The following is an 18340-nucleotide window of genomic DNA, read 5'->3' on the forward strand; positions in this document are numbered from 1 at the left end:
TCTGATGTTTTCGTTGCCTCTGACTTCACATTTGCATCTTAACTTTCCTCTCCTCTGCCCTCTTTGCCTCTGTTTTTCTTTTCTCTTCTCTATCCTGTCCGTTTTTCTCTCTCTCATTTTATCGTCCTTCTTACTCTCTTATTTTTCATCCACATGCGTCATCTCCTTTCCCTTCTCTTATTGTGCAACTTTTTACCCTCTCGTCTCCTCTTTTTCCTTCTCCTCCTCCCCTTTTCAATCTGTACCAAACACCACGCAACCTTTTCTCACCCCACAGCTGTTCTCAGGCTGTTTCACCAATTATCACTACGCATGTACACACTTAGGTCACATACACTTACTCTCCTTCACACACACAAACACACGCACACACACGCACACACACACACACCACACACACACACACACACACACACACACACACACACACACACACACACACACATGCGACAGACCAACTTAACGCCAACGCTTGCTTAACCACACATTGTGACAGCAGAGTGTGTTTGTCAGCCTTTGGTGTGTGTGCGCATGTTCTGCATGGCAGTGTGAGTGTTTATGTGAGCACACGGATCACTCCGCAGCCCTTTAAGGCGAACAGCAACATATACGCAGATGTGCCTGTAGATCCACAGGCTTCACTGGGCCATATGGCCTCCATGAAGAAAGATGGTGCGTGCGTCTGGAGGAGAGCTGGGGAGGGAGGGAGGGATGGAGCGAAGGATGGAGGAGGTATGGAGGGCCATGTGTGGTATGAGCTGTGCAAGCAGTTGTTGAAGTATGTATGCCTGTGGATGTGTGTGTGTGTTTGCACCAGAGGCTCCAGGAGATCGGTTAATGGAACAAATGGTCGCGGCGGGCCGGGGAAGAAGGAACAGGCTTGCTGCTACCGCAGGCGGACGGCGAGCCCCGGGCGAGGGCTGCTTCATCTGGGCTCCTGCCACACACACAGACAAACACACACATCCACATACACACACACCCTCTGTCAAACCCTCTTCTGTGTTCACCCCCACTCCCGAACACACACTGTGCTGCCATGCCCCAGAAGCAAAAGGACGCTCCTCGCTAACTTTTCATTTGCAAATTAAGTTGGCAGGGGCCGTGCAGAAGGAAACAGGACAGCTTTCATTTGTTTCATCTGTGTGTGCGCACACACTCGGGTATCTTTGTGTGTGTTGACGTGTCTGTGTGTACGCCTGGGTTGCATCTGTGTGTGTGATCTGAGACAGAGGGAAGATAAAAGAGTGCGATGAGAAATAAACTGAGATATAGAAAATGAAGAGGGCTCAGTGTGTAGCACTTACACTTTAATCATTATGCTTTACATTCATGTCCTTCACAGTTACAAGACTGTCTCCACACACAAATGTTCATACAATGTTTGTGTGTCAGTCTGCAGCAGAAATATTCACAAAGCTGGTTAATGAAATGCCAAAAAGGTTCAGTATAAATATTCTAGGCATTGATAAAATAATTCTACAATAAAATATAACAATACCCCTAAAAAGTTCACATGTATTTGCTATGACACATATAGAGACTCTCCTTTCATTCATTCATTACCTTTATTTAAACTCGGAGATATATTGAGAACGCAACTTCATTTACATATCCTTAGATTCAATACTCAGTCTCTCAGTTCATTATGTGTTTGCTTTCACAACGTGTTTATTTCAGTGTGTTGTTGCTTTTAACTTTTTTCTGAAATGAATTTCCAAACTGAACATCTTCACATGTAGAGGACAGAAACAGAACATGTAGTCCACTGAGGCTCTATTTGTGTTCGGCTCCCACACTACAGTGTTTACCTCTGGATGGCGCTGATCAGTCGTCCTGCCTCCTGCTTCATCGTCCTCCTCTTTCCCTCTCATCGTTTCTATCTCTGCATTGCCCAGCTGGCTTCTGTAGCCGGGAGCGACCGCAGGGCGGCCTGCTGAAAGAGCATTGTCAAACGGTGGCTTTACAGCTCTATCACTCGCACACAAACACACACACATACACACACATACAGACGCACAGATTTGCAGCTCAGATGTCGGGCTGTAGCCAGAGGCTTGCAAGCTGGAGCGTTAACTGTGCAAAGCTTCACATCTCGAGCCCCAGTCAGTGACACTCGCTAACACTACTTCATAAAAACACAACTAGAAAACTAGTGCAGAAACACCTGCCCCTGCTTCAGAAAAAAAGTTAAAAGTAACAACACAAGAAACTAAACACTTTAATGCCATGAAAGCAAACATTCAAACAGTAGATTTAAAAGGAGTCAACGGGCCTCACGGCAGCAAACACTTTGACATTGGATAGATGATAAAACAGCCTGCAGCAGCACTCAAACCTGTGTTAATACTGTCGCAAAATGAAAGCAGACAACTTCTGCGCTCATCCACAGCTGCTACATGCTTCGCTTTTAAAATCAGCGCATCCCTCTGAAACAAGTCATCAAATCAGTTGTAATATGGAAATACAAACCGCACTGAAAGCCTGTCTCATAGAACTAGAAAGAATCAAACCTGCCTCTGAATGCAGATCTCTGTTTTCACAAAAAGTCTCTTTACAGCAAAGATGAAAATGAAGTGAGGTATTTATCACTTGGTATCCCCGCCGGCTTCAGTATTTGTATTTTACTTTTAGGCAGCTGTGATTGTAAAAACAGGGTTCACGACGAGGGCCTTTCCGACATTTGTAAAACTGTCAGGTATCTGTTGGAGGAATGTATTTTCTTTGCATTTACACATCCTGCGTGTGTTCAGAAACAGTTAAGTCTCTAAAGATGTTCAGATGACAAACACCTGAAACGTGAAAAATTGTTCTGAAATGCTGTCAGTGCTCATAAGGACATGAATTCAGTCGACTTATTATACCTCTGTTGCTTATCCTCCCAGCATGCAACAGTTCAGAGTAACACGTAACCCCACTTAGAGATGCATTTCATTGAAACTGGGTTTTATTTGCAGAAGTTGGCATTTAAGGGAACTTTTTTTTTTTTCCAGAAGCGCAGCTATAGATTTTATTTCCATCGGGTATCGGAAATTATTATTGACTGTGACATTGTTTCATGAGTTTGAAGAAAACATGTCTGTAACCGTACAATCAGACATTTTACACTTAATTTCATGAATGTTGCACATTAATTTGAGAGTTTTATATTAAAGCTTTAGCAACAGATGAGGAGTTACATTCTTCAATCTATGTCTAATGTATAAAATCACCTTTTTAATTTTCTTGTCCTCTGGTAGCGTTCGTTGGAACGTCTGGAAGGTGTGGGTCTGAGTCACAACTCTAAACTAACGCACAACAAAAAAGAAACAAAATCAAATGGAGTGAGGGAACGTACATTAGCATCCTGATCAAAACCAACAGTGTTCCCATGTCAAATATGCATGTTAGCAAGAGCAACAACTGGCATGACAGGTTGGTGGAGAGGGAGAGGGGCATCGCCTTCAGGCGCACATGCACACGCACGCACGCGCACACACACACACACACACACATTCTTGAGTGCAGTTGTGTGCCAGCCAAGATTTAGCTAGAGCTCTGGGGTGTGAGGGTGGCGATGGTGGGCCTGGCATTGGGCGAAATATGGTTTTGTGTGTGTGTGCGTGTGTGTGTGGCAGCTGCAGCCTTCATGCCCCTGGCAGTGTTGTTGTAACCAGGCAAGCCAAGGCCGTCTGCCTGCATTCTTCACCCCCCCGGCCTCCTGCATGCACACACACAAATACACAAACACACACAAACAGGTTTACAGTATGTGGAAAAGTGGATCGTGTTTTTGGGGTTTAGATTCGTCCTTATCTGTTAAGGGTCATTGTTTAATTTTCCTCCTGATCTTTTTATGGTGTCTCTGTATTTGTCCAGTGTTATTTGGATATGTGTGTGTGAGCGTGTGTGATATTAAAATGTGGCCTTTATTCATAGCCCTCATTCATCTTCACACTTGCTTTTATTTTTTTAACGAAACAAATTAAATTCATTCATTCTTATCATTATCTTTCCTAAAATGTGAATGGGTGATTGGTAATCTGTTTCCCTCCCAGTATGATGACTGAAATATTTAATGACACTAGGGCTCAGTGATAAATACCGGGTGATAATAGAAAGGTGGTCTATCATTTCATAATATACTCTATCACTTACACTGTGTCATAAATCACACTCTTTACTGTAATGTTCTTCACCATTTGGACAAGGCTTTGTTTTCCACATGGAGATTCACATGACGACAACACGACGAAAATTAAGGAGAAAGAACATAACAGAACAGGGTCATGTTGAACAGAATGGATTTGTGTATAGGGTTCTAATAAAAGAAGAAAATAATCAAATTTCACAGTGTTGAGGTGCAATATGATTATTTTAAACCAGTTAAAATACAGAAAAAATATTCTATTATAATACATATCATTATTGTGACTTAAAATGACCTTGATAGGAGAATTTGGTCATATTACCAAGTATTAACAAGCATTAATTAGTAATAGTTAATCATTTTAATGACAGTGTCTCATTCTTGGTTTTTAAATGAGAATATTTGTTATTTTAGTTCATTGCCACATAAAAATCTTTGTGTTTTAGTGGGTTTGTTCAACAAAACAGGAAACATGCTTTTTAGCTCTGGAAAACTGTATTTTTTTCCCAAAAAATATTTTCTGAACTAAATAACAAGATAATACATTGAATGTTAGCTGCAGTCCTAATCATTCTAATCTCTGTCAGTATGTGACACTTGCAGACTAAACACAGAGATCACACAGTGAGACATTAATTTGCTCAGATGCCTGTGTTAAAGTAATCTTGTTAACATGTGCTCTTTAATAAATATTTTCTAACACTAGCTGAATTATGGAGTATTAAAAAACCCACACATACACAAACTCATATGGGGCTGTTGAATGACAGACCTGAATGTCGCTTCCAGATTTTCTTTTTCTATTAGCGTCTCTCTCTAACATGACGTTAGCACTTTCCCTTTGGACCGTGCCTTTAGGACATATGCTCCCACCTGTAAATAAATATGCAAACACATACAAACACATACACACACACACAGCAGAGTTTAGACACTAGCTGTGGGCTATGACTGATGTATACCACAGAGAGCTAACTGTGTCTGTGTGTGTGTTGTAATTAATCTCCTTAGTAGCAGCAGTCAATAGAGAGTGCGGCGGATCGAGGTGCAGATTGTGAGCAGAGTTTGATTATCGGGCTGTCTGGGGAAATTACTGCAAAGTGCCTTGCAGCAAAACTTGCTTTTATTATGTCTGCTGCAAACACACTCTTACTGCGACTCTGGAAACTGCCTCTCAGGTTTATTTTTTTTTTTTTGTTTGTTTTTTTCTAGTATTTTTGATTTGAGGAATTGTTCATCTTGTGTGCATGTGTGTTAGTGTACTGTGGGATCCAGCAGGTGGTGTCCTTTCACCAGGTCAGTGGGGAGACTCGCCGTAACCTCCAACAAACCCCTCCCATCAGCATCTCAACCAGCGGACGGACCAACACACGGAGAAGTCGACCTTTTAGCCTCTGATTCTCCGTTACATCCTCGAACACTATTCTCTTCCCCTAAACATCCATTTATCAGTCTCATATCCTCCTGCTTCCTTCCCTTCTTCCTTCCTCCCTTCCTCTCCAGTTCCAGGCAGAGGCGAGCCAGCCTGCAGTGTGTGTCTGTGGGTTAGTGTGTGTTTGTGGGTTAGTGTGTGTCTGTGTGTGGGTTAGTGTAGGGCAGTGCCCGAGCATTAAGCCGTATTAAGCCCTAATTAATGAGTGTGCCAGTCGATAGAGGCCAGTTATTGGATTTGCTGCTTTAGCTGCTGGAAGGAGCACTACCTTAATCACACACACACACAAACACACACTTTCCCCTCGTGCGGGCTATACAAGGTGAGACGGGGTGGATTTGAGCATTTGTGTGTTGTGTAAGGAGGCCATAGGTTGGCTGCTCAGGCCAGACAAACAGAGTGTGAGCTGGGTTCTTGTTTGTGTGTGCGCCAGGGTCAGAGCCTTACTTACAGTGTTACATAAACCTGCAGCCGCTTTAAACATCTCAGGCTGTGACCTGACAGACTCAGGGACTGACAGCTTTTTTCAGCTCAACTGCAAGGATTTGATCTGTGTTTTACCCTAAATATAGCAGTTTTTGGATAGTTTCCTACATTAGTCATCTTCTCTACATAACATATGGTTTTCCTCAAAATCAGATTGTAAAACTGCTGTTTTTTTTCTAAGATTAATGTCGATACTGTGATATCCATTTTTTTTTTCTAAACAAATGGGACCAAAAGAGGAACAAAAAGGATATTTAAATGTGATAAATTCTGACTTAAATAGAAGTTATAAAAATGTACTTTTCCACACTAAAGAGGACTCGGTCTATAGCATATTTTGTTGACTTCTGTACACATATTTTATCAAAATTCAGTGAAATCCCTGATTCTGGGCTACACAGTTAACCACTGTATTTAATATTACAATAAATACTTGTCCTTTAATAGAATAAAATGACATAAGAATACACATAAACTTAATGTGGATTAAACCTCATCTGCCTCAGTAAGTGTCGAGTAAGCTTTAACTGATGGTGAAATGACAACTCTCATGATCTGTCATGACCTCACAACATCGTCCATTGCCTTATTTTATTTGTTTCACTAAAAAAATCTAGCAGCAGAAATGACATGTTGTGCATTTAATTAAAAGAAAGCACTTTTTTCACCTTTTTTTCCCTCACCAATACTAGTTTATCTGTGAACAGCTTGTCTTTAACTCAGTGAAATAACTGCGTCATAAGGAAAATAAATCTATGCAATAGTAGACTCACATTTAAGCTAAACATAATCAACAGATTGCATTATTTTTTATTCTGATTTAATGTTAATTAGTCGCTAATGAGATAGTAAAGGTGTGGTTTTGTTTTGATATTCCTTATTGTACTAGTTTCATGATGTATCCTTAAGGTTATTTTTTGTCTTTTTGTCATTGCTGTAATTTTCACCTGGTTTTATTTTTTATGAATTCTTCAAAAACCACAAATAACTGTTGTGGATTCTTCAACTTTTGCTCAGCTCAAATATCAGCTAAAAAGAAATAATGAAGTGTCATGTATTTTGATATTTACCAATATCAATCAAGATGGAAAATACTTTATCGTAACATTTTTGGCCATATATCCCACTCCTGTCCGGTACATTTAAAGGCCTGAACTTGAATTTCAGCACAGTCCCAACACCTAAAGCATCAAACTGCCTCTAAAAGAATTGTCTGTATATACTCTGACATCTTCATGTACCAAGATCAGAGTTTTTATTGAATGGCGATTGGCATTTTGTCAGTGTGACTCATTTTCTGTCGGTGTGGAGCTAAAGGCCTTTTGTCAGCACTTCGCTCATCAAACATTTACAGCGTCAAAACAACAGGCTGTGTCTCTAACCTTTAGGTCCTCCACTGTGTGTGTGTATAGATGATATCTACTGACTCCTGCGCTGTGTGTACACCACATCGGCTACTTCTGCGTCTTGTATCTCTGCTCATGGTGTGTGTGTGTTTGTATGTGTGCGTTTTGCGTGACGTGGCGCTGCCCGGCTGCGTCGTGCTGTGCGATGCCGTAGGAGGGAGATGTGAGTGGGAGGAGGGACAGAGCGGGGGCGGCCGCTGTATTGTAGCCCGGTTAGGACAGCTTGGCAGGCGGCTGCAGGAACACCAGGCTTGGGGGGGTTGGTGGTATTAGTGTGTGTGTGTATGTGTGTGTGGGGGGGTGGAACCCTCAGACTGGACAAAGCCTCCAGGTCCAGGACACACATACCAGAGGGCCTCTAGTCCTGGATCTGGAGGACAGAGTGGAGAAGCGGTGGCATGAACACAAACAAAAGGAGTGGATGAAAGAAAAGCACAAAGTAGAAGTGACGCTCACCTTCACCCAGATCATGAAGGAGCAGATTGTGGAGGAGACTGGGGATGTTCGCCGCCTCCTTCTGTCACACACATGCAGCCCTGTCACTGCCAACATGACCAGCAGGGCAGGGCATCTGTCCCCGCCCCCCAGCTACAGCCCCCTCTCACTGCCCCCAACCACAGCTTTCTCCATCCTCACCTCTTTTCTTTATCCCACACCTTCTCCGCTCTGTCTTGTCACCTTTTGAACCTGTTGACGCAGTGACAGTGACAGGAATACGATCTCTGTGTGTCAGTAAAGAACAGTAGTGGGAATCAGAAACGATGGTAGAAAACAGCGACTCTGTCATCTTCAAGACATTAGACATCTGTGTAACCGAAGAAGAAAAAACATCCTGAAAAAGACAAAAAAAGCAGCAATTAAGTGTTTATTTATTACATCATGGTGCCACTACAACAGAATGTGACGACTGAAATGAAAAACTAAAAAGCTTACCGCTGACACTGAAAGACACAGTGCTCAGATTTACTGCTCACATCTATTTTTGTGTATATCAGGTTCTATAGTGAACTGGTCTTGCTACTGAGCTGACCCACATGTGAAAAAGAACAAGACATCACAGGCTGTTTGTAAGTCAGTGGATGATTGGAAAAAAAAAAAAAAAAAGAGCTTCAAACAAAGCTTGAAATCTAATAAAATTTTGCATGATTAAAAATAGTATAAAAGCTGTATAATGTTTTGCTTTTGTGGATGGAATCTCTGCTAACATTGCTACTTATATGAGATTTCCCTCCTTGAAACTGAAACTTTTTACAGTGTTTGTCTTGCCTTTATAGTTTAGATTAACAGGAAACATAGAGGACATGAAATCACTAAGACAAGGACCACTGTAATGAGGCAGCATATGTATCCCATAGGTGGGGAGAGGAGGCCAGCTTGTTTAGTGAGTTTTAATGAGTACAAAGATGAGGAAAAGGAAAGTCAGATGTTTTGACAGATGACTCCTGCCAGTGCAGAACTGTGACAGATGTCAGTCTAAAATGACATAATGTGGTCATATTGTAAAAATCAGACCTGTGTTGGAGCGAAATGCAAAAATTGGATTTAAAACGACCAGATTCCATGAAATCTGTGCTGGTCACACTATTGTGAAAAGTACAGATATGAGTCACATGTGTTGAAAAATCACATTTGGGCAACTTTTCCTGCTGTCCAAATATAGTCTTAGACTCTTAGCGTTGTGACTCTTTAGTTTAGTGTTCCTGGTGAACAAGGTTCGCAATCTGGTTAGTGTCTGCAGATTAAAAGGAGTTAAACTGATTCAGAAACAGGTCGAACTTAACTGTATTTCACCAGACAAAAAGGAGGAAAAGACTTCCCATTAGTGTACATGCAGATTTAGTTGTTGTTGAGTGTTATCATTCACAACCAAAAAAGGAAAATGCAAAGAGAAAATGTTGGTAAGTCCGGATGGCTGCTTGAATATTATGCAAATGCACATTCCAGAGCTCAGACTCCCCTCTGTCTTTAATCTTATTATGTGTGTGTATGTGTGTATGTGTGTGTGTGTGTGTGTGTGTGTGTGAAGGAATTCACCGCTGTACTATGACTGGATGAATGACTAAATGAGTGATAGAAATAAAGGGCGACTGGTGGGAAATATCTTAGCAGTCCCCCCCACCCCCTAACCCCAGCTGGAAAACCCACCTCCATCTCACACACATTAACAGTTCAGTGAAAGGGTTCATTGTGTGCAGGTCCATCCATGTCCCATGGGACGCACTAATTGGGACGTCCACGTAATCAACAACTGCACACAAATACAAACTTTCTCACCAGATTTTGACTCAAAGTATGTAAAGCAGTTTTCTCATGTAGTGGGAGGAAGTTAATCAGTGGATTCCAGATACTTTCATCTGGACTGCTGTGAAAAATAAACTTATCGGCAGGTTTTTTAGGGCAGTTTTGTGCTTTTATTCACTAGAGTGGTCACTACATCTTATCGCTCTTTCACGAAGTTGAATTAATCTGTCACAGTGTTCGTATTTGATGCTTTGGTAACTATACATCACAATACAGTTATTATTCTGTAGATTCAGTGAAGAATCAATTAAAATAACCATACTGTACTTATTCATATATGATTATTTTCTTTGTTTACTTGGAGTTTCCATATACACTGCAAAAATCAAAATCTTACCGAGTGTATTTTTCTCATTTCTAGTCAAAATATCTCATAACACTTAAAATAAGACATAATCATCTAAAGAGTAACTTGTAAGTGAGATATAAGAATGCTTGAATTAAGCAAAAAAATCTTGAATTAAACAAAAAAATCTGCCAATGGAACAAGTGAAAATTATCTGGGTAAGATTTCTTGAAATAAGATTTTCAAGATCTATCTAAATTGTTTTCTTATATCTCACTCACAAGTTACTCATTGGGTGATTATGTCTTATAGAGATATTTTGACTAGAAATGAGAAAAATACACTTGGTAAGATTTCGATTTTTGCAGTGCAAACAGTTTGGTGTCACGTTCACTGTTTGTGTTACATTCATATTGTCCTTCCGTGCAAAATGTGATTTGCATCATATAACAGGGTTCCTGCGGGGTCTTATAAGACTTGAATTTACAAATCTGCATTTAATACCTTAAAAAAGTCTTTAAAAAGTATTAAGTTTTATATGGTAAGTCTGAAGTTATGATGCCATAAACTTGTTGTATTGTGTTTAAATGTATCCAAGTTGCAAAGAAAGAAATGTTTGTCTACTCAGTTCCACCCATTCCAACCCAACAATTTATATTGAAATTAGGAACCAATTATTAGTAACTTTGCAGCCTCTGGTGAAAAATACAATACAAACAAAAAGTTAAGGATATTTTTAATTTTTGGACTATTTTTTTCAGTTGGGATTCTTGCACAGCAATTTTTACTTTTTTGTGTGTGAATTGAATTGAAACACATTTTTTTAATGACCAGACATAGTTTTATTTACAAACGGCAGAAATGACAAAAAAAACTTAATTTTTTGTTTGTAGTGTACTTCGGAACAATGGGAATCAAGGCGCTGGAGTAAATAAATACATTTTGGTAAATTCTAGGAGTCACGAATTTTTGAAACTATCTCTGTGGCTGTAAAAATAGGTATTAAATTCCGTTCTAAGTAGTCTTTAAAAGTCTTAAATTTAACTCTTAGAAACCTGTAGGAACCCTGTTTGAACAATAGAGCATAATATGAGACGATCTGTTCTATTGTTGTACCTTAGACTGAATTTTCTACTGTTTTGTGACATTTATTGTTAGAATTATGTTGCGATAAGCTGCAGCGTGCTGATCAGACACATCTGGTGGATTTCAGATGTGTTCATCCTAGTCGATATGGGCGCAGATATCTGTGCGTCTCTACATTTCAGCTCCTCCATCAGCTCGCCGTCTGCCTTTACAGTATAAAACCTCCACTGCTGCCATATCCATGTAAACAACGCTCATTATTTGACCAACACAAGTCCAGTGACATTAAAAGCTCTTTGTTCTCTCTTTCAATATTTACAACATTTGGTTTTGTATCAGCCAGGAGGAGACGGTCTTCTCACACAGCTTCAGTCAATATTGTGTGTGTGTGTGTGTTTGTGTGTGTGTGTGTTGCAGGCTGCAGCAGTTGGACCGTCACTGTCAGAGCAGCGCCCAGCAGGTGTGTGAGCTGCTGGCCAAACAGAACCAGCTGATGCAGGAGAGAAACACACTCACTGAGGAGATGCAGAACCTACGCATCGAGGTACACACACACACACACACACACACACACGTCTCACACAGATCATCGTGTGACTCACCACTCTGTCGCTAAATGAATTAGTGACGGCGTAGTCTGTCTCTCCAGGAGGATGTTGTACTTGTCATTTTAGAATAAAAGCCGTATATGAAGACACTTACAAACCATCTGTGTTCTGTGCATTAGTTGTTAAGATGTTAATAAGATTTTCTGAATGAACAGTGTGCGTTTGTGTGTGTGTGTCTCCAGCTCCCCAACACCAGACAAGTCAACAGTCGGACCACATGAGTCCGTCCTGCCTGCCTCCTCCTCTTCCTCCTCTTCATCATCACTACTCCTCTCCTGTCAACCAGAACAAAACAAAACCAGTTACTTAAGGAGGTAAACGTGTCTGTTCATGTGTTTACATATTTCCCAAGTGCTGAAAAGCTGGTTTTAATTTTTATATATTGCTGTTACTGTAATTGTAGTGATGTTTTTAGTTTCTATTATCCATATTTTTCAGTGGATTAGCATTTATTTTTTCATAAATCAATTCATTACAAAACCTGAGCTCTAATAACCTTAAAAGATGAAACAGTTATTTATTTTGATAGTTTTCATACAGAAAAATTAAAGTGTATTTGAAACATCTGAACAACTTTTTTTTTTTTTTTTTTAAATCTGTTGAACACAAAAAATAACTTTCTTACACTTCAGTGCATTAATATTTTTAGGATTGATTTTATGTTTTGTTGAAACTGAAGGACATTTTGTTTAAAATCAAACATTAAACACTGAAATGTAAAAAAAAAAAAAAAAAAAAAAATACTGTGTAAACGCTCAGGTCGACTATCCAAATAAAATGGTACTAATAAAACACTTTGTTTTTTATGCTAAATTGTTCATTTTTTTTCTGTTTGTCATAAAAGAAACAAAAGTCACCATACCACAGCAGATTGACATAGTGCTTTATTGAAGCTGTCTGTAAGAAGGAAAATAATGTGCATCCCTATCATATACATTTCATGTGTAAAAATACTAAGGATGTACAGTGTAAAAAACAGCTTCATGTTGATGGTATTTTGTTGTTTTCACATCCTCGTGGCCTCACTGGCCAGCAGCACTGCATCCTGACAGCATGAGGGACAGAAAAAGGCTGTTTGATCTGCTTTTCTGTGACTCTTTGCGGATCCGCTGGGTTTCCCAACACTGTCTCAGAGTCAACATCATCTCTGCTCCACTGACTTCAGTATTACAGCGCTTTTGGGAAACATGGCCTGCTCTGAACAGCTGGCGGCTGTCCAGAGAAGGCTCACACAACTGTAAAGCTACAGTAGATGGACGTGGACATGAAATTAAAAATCAGATACACTCGGTAATATTTTTTTTACATTTGCCGTTTTTCTTTGCTCGTTGTAAATAAATGCATCTCATGCTTGTTGGTGTTATTAATGATAATAGACGAGTACCAGAGAGAGAACAGAGGGGGAGGGATCCTGTCGCAGACATGAGGTCAAATATTTTCAGAAATCCTTCCAAATACTCGAGCCGTTCACTTATTATCTGCAGTAAACGCCAGGCGGAGCACTGTTTGTGATTTCTGGCTGATGCCGTCGGTTCATTAACAACAGGCGAGTTTTATACAGAGCAGCTGAGGTCTTTGAAAGGTTTGAACATATTTAAATACTACTGGAGTCAGATCTGTTGAGTGATAGATGTGTAGTACAAACAGCAGCAGCTTAGGAGTGAACGCCGTCGGTGCAGCGTCAGACGTACAAGTCGAGGGAACTAGTAAAGCTGTACTGAGGCTGGAACTGAATTTCAGCTCCACCTCGGTTTGTTCATAAAAAGAGTTCTCCTGTACTCCAGAGTGCCCACGGCTAATTCACAGCCCTAGTTTTTAAGACGCAACCCACATTGATGAAGATTACTAAGCCCCGCCTTCTCCACTACCAGTAAATACAGGACACATTTGCTTCCTGTGACCTCTGACCCTTGACTCAGATAGGGCCTGGAAAGCAGCTGCTTTTTTTTTCTGTGAAGGAGAGTTGAAGGAATAGTTTTGAAAGCAAAAGGAGTCGGTGACATTAGTGAAGCTGCAAGGGGAGTTTTCTTCTTCCCTTCAAACATTCACAGACTGACCAATTTACTGAAAATTCCCAGTGAGTGTGATTCGCAGCCCACTCCACATTTGACTTATTTTTGCCTGAGCCCGGACATTTGTGGCATATGGGACGTAGTCATCCAGGTTTTTGACAGCTCACGTCGGAGCAACATCAAAGCTAACAGTGGTATGTGGAGGGGAGATGTGCTTTCAAATTCTCATTTTCTTAAAAACATAAAAAAAGCTCAAATGTTCCTTTAAAGCAGGGCTGAATCAGATTCCTCTGAATCCTATAAAAAGTGGTGGATGAGGAAAGTGCTGTGGCCAAAGCTACAAAGCGGTGTTTTATGAACTCTGGTTTCTAATGATTTTGGCGTTAAGCGTGCACATACAGCTAGAACTCCTCAGTTGCTCGTGGACCTGGGTCAAATCAAAGCTGAAATCCTTCCAAATACTCTTGAGCGTTTGCTTGAGCCTGTCGAGGACGCCAGCTGGGTGGGATTTGTACTCATTTTTGAACTATTCGACTGCTTCAGCGGTGCCAGACAGGCTCAATTGATCAATGGCAGAAAAGTATTTTTCATAAGACTTCTGAGTGCCACGTTGACTCAGGACTGACAGTGTGGACAGAGGAGGACTACAGCATGCAGGCCGGCGCCATCCTTTTATTCTTTCTGCCATAAAGCGTCTTTGCTAGCTAAGAGCAATTGAACGGATGTGCAAGAATAAAGCGTATGGAATTAAGAGCAGCGGAAAATTAGGTAATGTGTCATATTAGAATATTTGTAAAGAAAAAAAGAGGAGGCATTTATTTTTCAGAACAAAATCTCTGAAGACTGCAGAATAAAACACAACTACACCCCCTTAATCCTAAACTCCAAAACAATGACAACAAATAAATTAAATAGAAAAGAAAATTCAAGTTATCCATCAATAATTATAATAAAACATTCAAATAAATATATTGGAATGCAATTTTCTATTCCTAATAAGAGCACATCCCCTTGTACTCTAATTCATGTCATGTGACATCTTCCTTCCAAGGACATGAACACATATTGTTTATTTGGATATGAATTTGAAGGAAAATAACTGGCAAAAATGTTGATTTTGAAGTCGTGGATGTAGGAGTTTTTGACTTATTCAGAGCTAAACCATAAGGCTCACTCGGCGGCTGAAGACAGAGAAAACTGAGGGGATTGAAATGTTGTTGGTCAGACTGGAAGACATGACGACTGAACAACCACAAACAAGGTCCAGACCAGAGAGATGACAGCACACTTTAAAGACGGAGACGCTTTTGGGTGGTTTACACTGGTTTTTACCTTTAAATGGATGTAATGTCTTCTTTTATCTAAAATCCTCTGAACTGACATGGACTGGCTCCTCTGCACCGCCTTTCAAGCTGACATTTCATGTTTCCAACACTTTGTAAAACTTCTCCACCGCTCTATCTGGACACACTTACTTAAACAGTAGCATTTACAGCTTCATTACTGAGTGTTTTTTTTCTCTTTACCACTGTAGATTAAAACTTCTACACTGCACTTCTGTTCTTTCTGCTCGACTTTCACCTCACCTTTCAATCTGAACTCTGCCTTCACCTGCACACACACCTGTGATTCCATAAAACTATGGGTGAGATGATCGCTTACAGCTGGACGAGTCTGAGTAAAAATAATAACAATAACCCTCCGGGTCAGATTCCTCTTTTCAAATGTTTTCTTTCATCTTCTGTCTTTAATGTGTGCCGTCACCTCGTCATTGTCACATTTTGGTCACAAAACAACACAAAAACAAACCAACATCGTTAACACAAACAATGGAGCAGGAAGGCTATCTGCTTTCCCTCCTACATTCTTAAGCCATTTTTTTTCTTGAGGTGCCATTTTTTTCACTCAGCCCTAAGAAATAACAATATTTTTTTTTTTTATAGAATAATGTAACAATAGAAAAAGTTAAATATAAAACCAATAAGTAGAACAATAAATAGAACATATATATTATAGCAATTGCTGTGATTGGTGTAAACCCATAACTGTTGATGCATACCTCAACATGGACCATAATGTCTTTTTTTTTTTAAACTCTTAATAAACCCAAAACCCTTAATAAGAAAACCCACAGGAAACAGAAGATCAGCTGCACTGACCCATGTTTCCACACTTATCAATACATTATAAGTTATCACATTATAAATATTCCATATCTTATCATTCTTGGAGATTTCACCTGTACTCTCTCATCTCAGCCAGTGTCAAATCTCCAACTTTGGATTTCCCCTGCACAAACACAGAGAGGTACAGTCGTGTGGTTCCCAAGCCATGATAACAATATGTCACAGTAAAGCTTTCCAACATGGACACAAAGTACCGTTTCATGTTTTGTTTTCCCTTTTGGGATAAGGATTTAGACTCAGAGGGACTTAAAAAAAAATTAAAAAAAAAAAAAAAAAAAAAAGAAGAAGAAAAGAAAAGAAGAGAAAAAACTTTGGGCGTACAATCAAGCGAACTGTTTTCCTCTCATCTTCACCTCTGCATTGAGTACTGCACTGCATTTTGGGTAATGTTGTAAAGCTAATGATTTGGAAGCATCAGCTTCCCGACCTGCTGTGTGTTGAGATGTGTTCCTGATCTCAAATTCATAACATTATCACACACACGCGCAAACACACACACACACACACACACACACACACGGTAATAACATGTTTTCGTCTTAATCTAAAGAGCTGATGTGTAATAGCTGTACATTAGGAGTAATAGCATAGCTGTCCGAGCATGGACACTGTTTTGCTGGCGCCTGTATAATGACCTGCAGCTGTGAGCCTGTAGTGTAGCACCGGGTTTTAGTAGTAGCAGTAGAAGTAGGAGTAGTTGTAGTACCTGTAGTAGTTGGAGTAGTAGTTGAAGTAGCAGCAACTATATAATGAATTGCACTGAGCAAAACCTGAGTCAAATCCTGCTCGAGTCTGTCTACACTATGAGGTGGATGAGATTCTGCTCATTGTTGAGTTTTCAACGGTTTTCTCAGAGCCTCAGTCGATCCCAGAATTATTAATGTGAGGACAGAAATCAGACGTGTATGAGCGTCTAAGTCTGCGTATCGGTCTGTTTGCAAAAGCCTGAGATACAACCAGTAACGGCAGTTTGGGTCTTAATTTGCTATATCACCACTGTAAAGAGAAGAAGTCACAAACATTGTCTTTAAAATGCTTCTGATTACTAACATGATGTTTGGTTTTTAGATACAGGTTTGACAGGAGCCTCACATGTCAAAACACAGCAGGTCACCGTCGATGCTCCCTTCATTAAAGGGACATTACACTGCAACTGATATCGGGGATCAGAGGAGTCACAGTGCAGGATCAGAGGAGACATTTACCGAGACGTTTGTACCGGTCACAACACATCTCTCTAGAACGGGATTCACAAGAATGTGAAAAATACAAACAATAGAGAGAGAGGAGAGGTGAAAGGGAGAGGAAGAAGAGTGGGGGCGTGGGGGGGTGAAAGGTCAAATCCTTCCAGTCAGACTGGATCTGAACTGTGGAGCATTTAGTCCCACATTGACCACCCCAGAGACCAGCAGCGACGGCAGCCAGGTCATTCCCGCCCACTGGCCGAGTAGGAGAACTGTGGGAAATGCGGTCGTCTCTCGTTGTCCAAACAGTCCATTCCATCCTCATCGACTACGAAGAAAAAGAGAGAAGATCTGAATGTTTTAAGACACAGTTTTCAGCTGAAATAGGCATCAGATACATAAAGTTACAGTTTCTACTCATTTTAGTTTTAGTTCAGAGACCACATACAGGCTAATTTCATCTGAACCAGTAAAATAATAGCATAATAACTTGAATAAATAATGACAACTACAATTTTTTTTTTTGTTTTTAGTGCAAGAAATAAAGTAAAATAAAATAACATTGTGAAATGTTTACATTTACAAATGATCCTTTCACACAAAATGGAATAACCTGAACAACCATGAACAACCTGAAATTTCTTAAGAAAAATGTGAATTTAAACAATATTACACCTCAGATTATCATTTATATGTGTATTACAACCCACAGATCGCAGTGGATTTACAAATGCACAAAATATTTGTAACAGGCATCTGGACTGAAAAATAGTTCAAGCAATGTATATTCTTATGTGTAATTTTTCACTTTGTAAATTCATCCTCTGGGCCAGAATCGACCCTTTGGTGGGCTGGTTTTGGCCCATGGGCTGTATGTTTGACGCACCTGTTTTAGACCTTTTCTGGATCATTTTTATCAAGATTTGAGCCTAATTTTTGGACAATTATCCATTCTTATTCAAGTGGTTAAGGTAAATATAAAGGTAAATAGTCTTCTGGTTCTTTCAGCCCATGTCCTGGTAGATTTTACATAAGAATATGATTATTAATGTGAAATAGACTAATCTACATTTTGTCAACAGGTAAATACAAGTAAAAAGACAGTATTAGGGTCAGATGAAAAGGTTTATAATATCAGAAATGAGGACTTTTGTGAAGAAGAGCTTATTTTGTCAAACAGAAATAAAAAGATGGATCAATTAAATTTGGTAAAATGTTTGGAGC

At 39.9% G+C, this 18340-nt stretch overlaps 2 protein-coding genes across 3 annotated transcripts in view; one reads left to right on the forward strand and one right to left on the reverse strand.

The window, feature by feature from the left end:
- The window catches only part of sdccag8 (SHH signaling and ciliogenesis regulator sdccag8), a 50790-nt gene extending 34904 nt beyond the window's left edge, over nucleotides 1-15886 (forward strand). Inside the window, 2 exon segments of the mRNA XM_030156332.1 lie at nucleotides 11544-11670; nucleotides 11917-15886. Coding sequence (XP_030012192.1) covers nucleotides 11544-11670; nucleotides 11917-11955 — 166 coding nt within the window. The 3' untranslated portion in view covers nucleotides 11956-15886.
- akt3a (v-akt murine thymoma viral oncogene homolog 3a) overlaps nucleotides 12601-18340 on the reverse strand; it is a 65693-nt gene continuing 59953 nt past the window's right edge. For both annotated transcript variants that reach the window (XM_030156330.1, XM_030156329.1), the window contains exon 14: nucleotides 12601-17444. In XM_030156330.1, the coding sequence (XP_030012190.1) occupies nucleotides 17359-17444 (86 nt within the window). In that variant the 3' untranslated portion in view covers nucleotides 12601-17358. The remainder of the gene's footprint in view (nucleotides 17445-18340) is intronic.

Source organism: Sphaeramia orbicularis, chromosome 15 (genome assembly GCF_902148855.1).
Source record: "Sphaeramia orbicularis chromosome 15, fSphaOr1.1, whole genome shotgun sequence".
In the NCBI taxonomy this organism is placed as follows: domain Eukaryota; kingdom Metazoa; phylum Chordata; class Actinopteri; order Kurtiformes; family Apogonidae; genus Sphaeramia; species Sphaeramia orbicularis.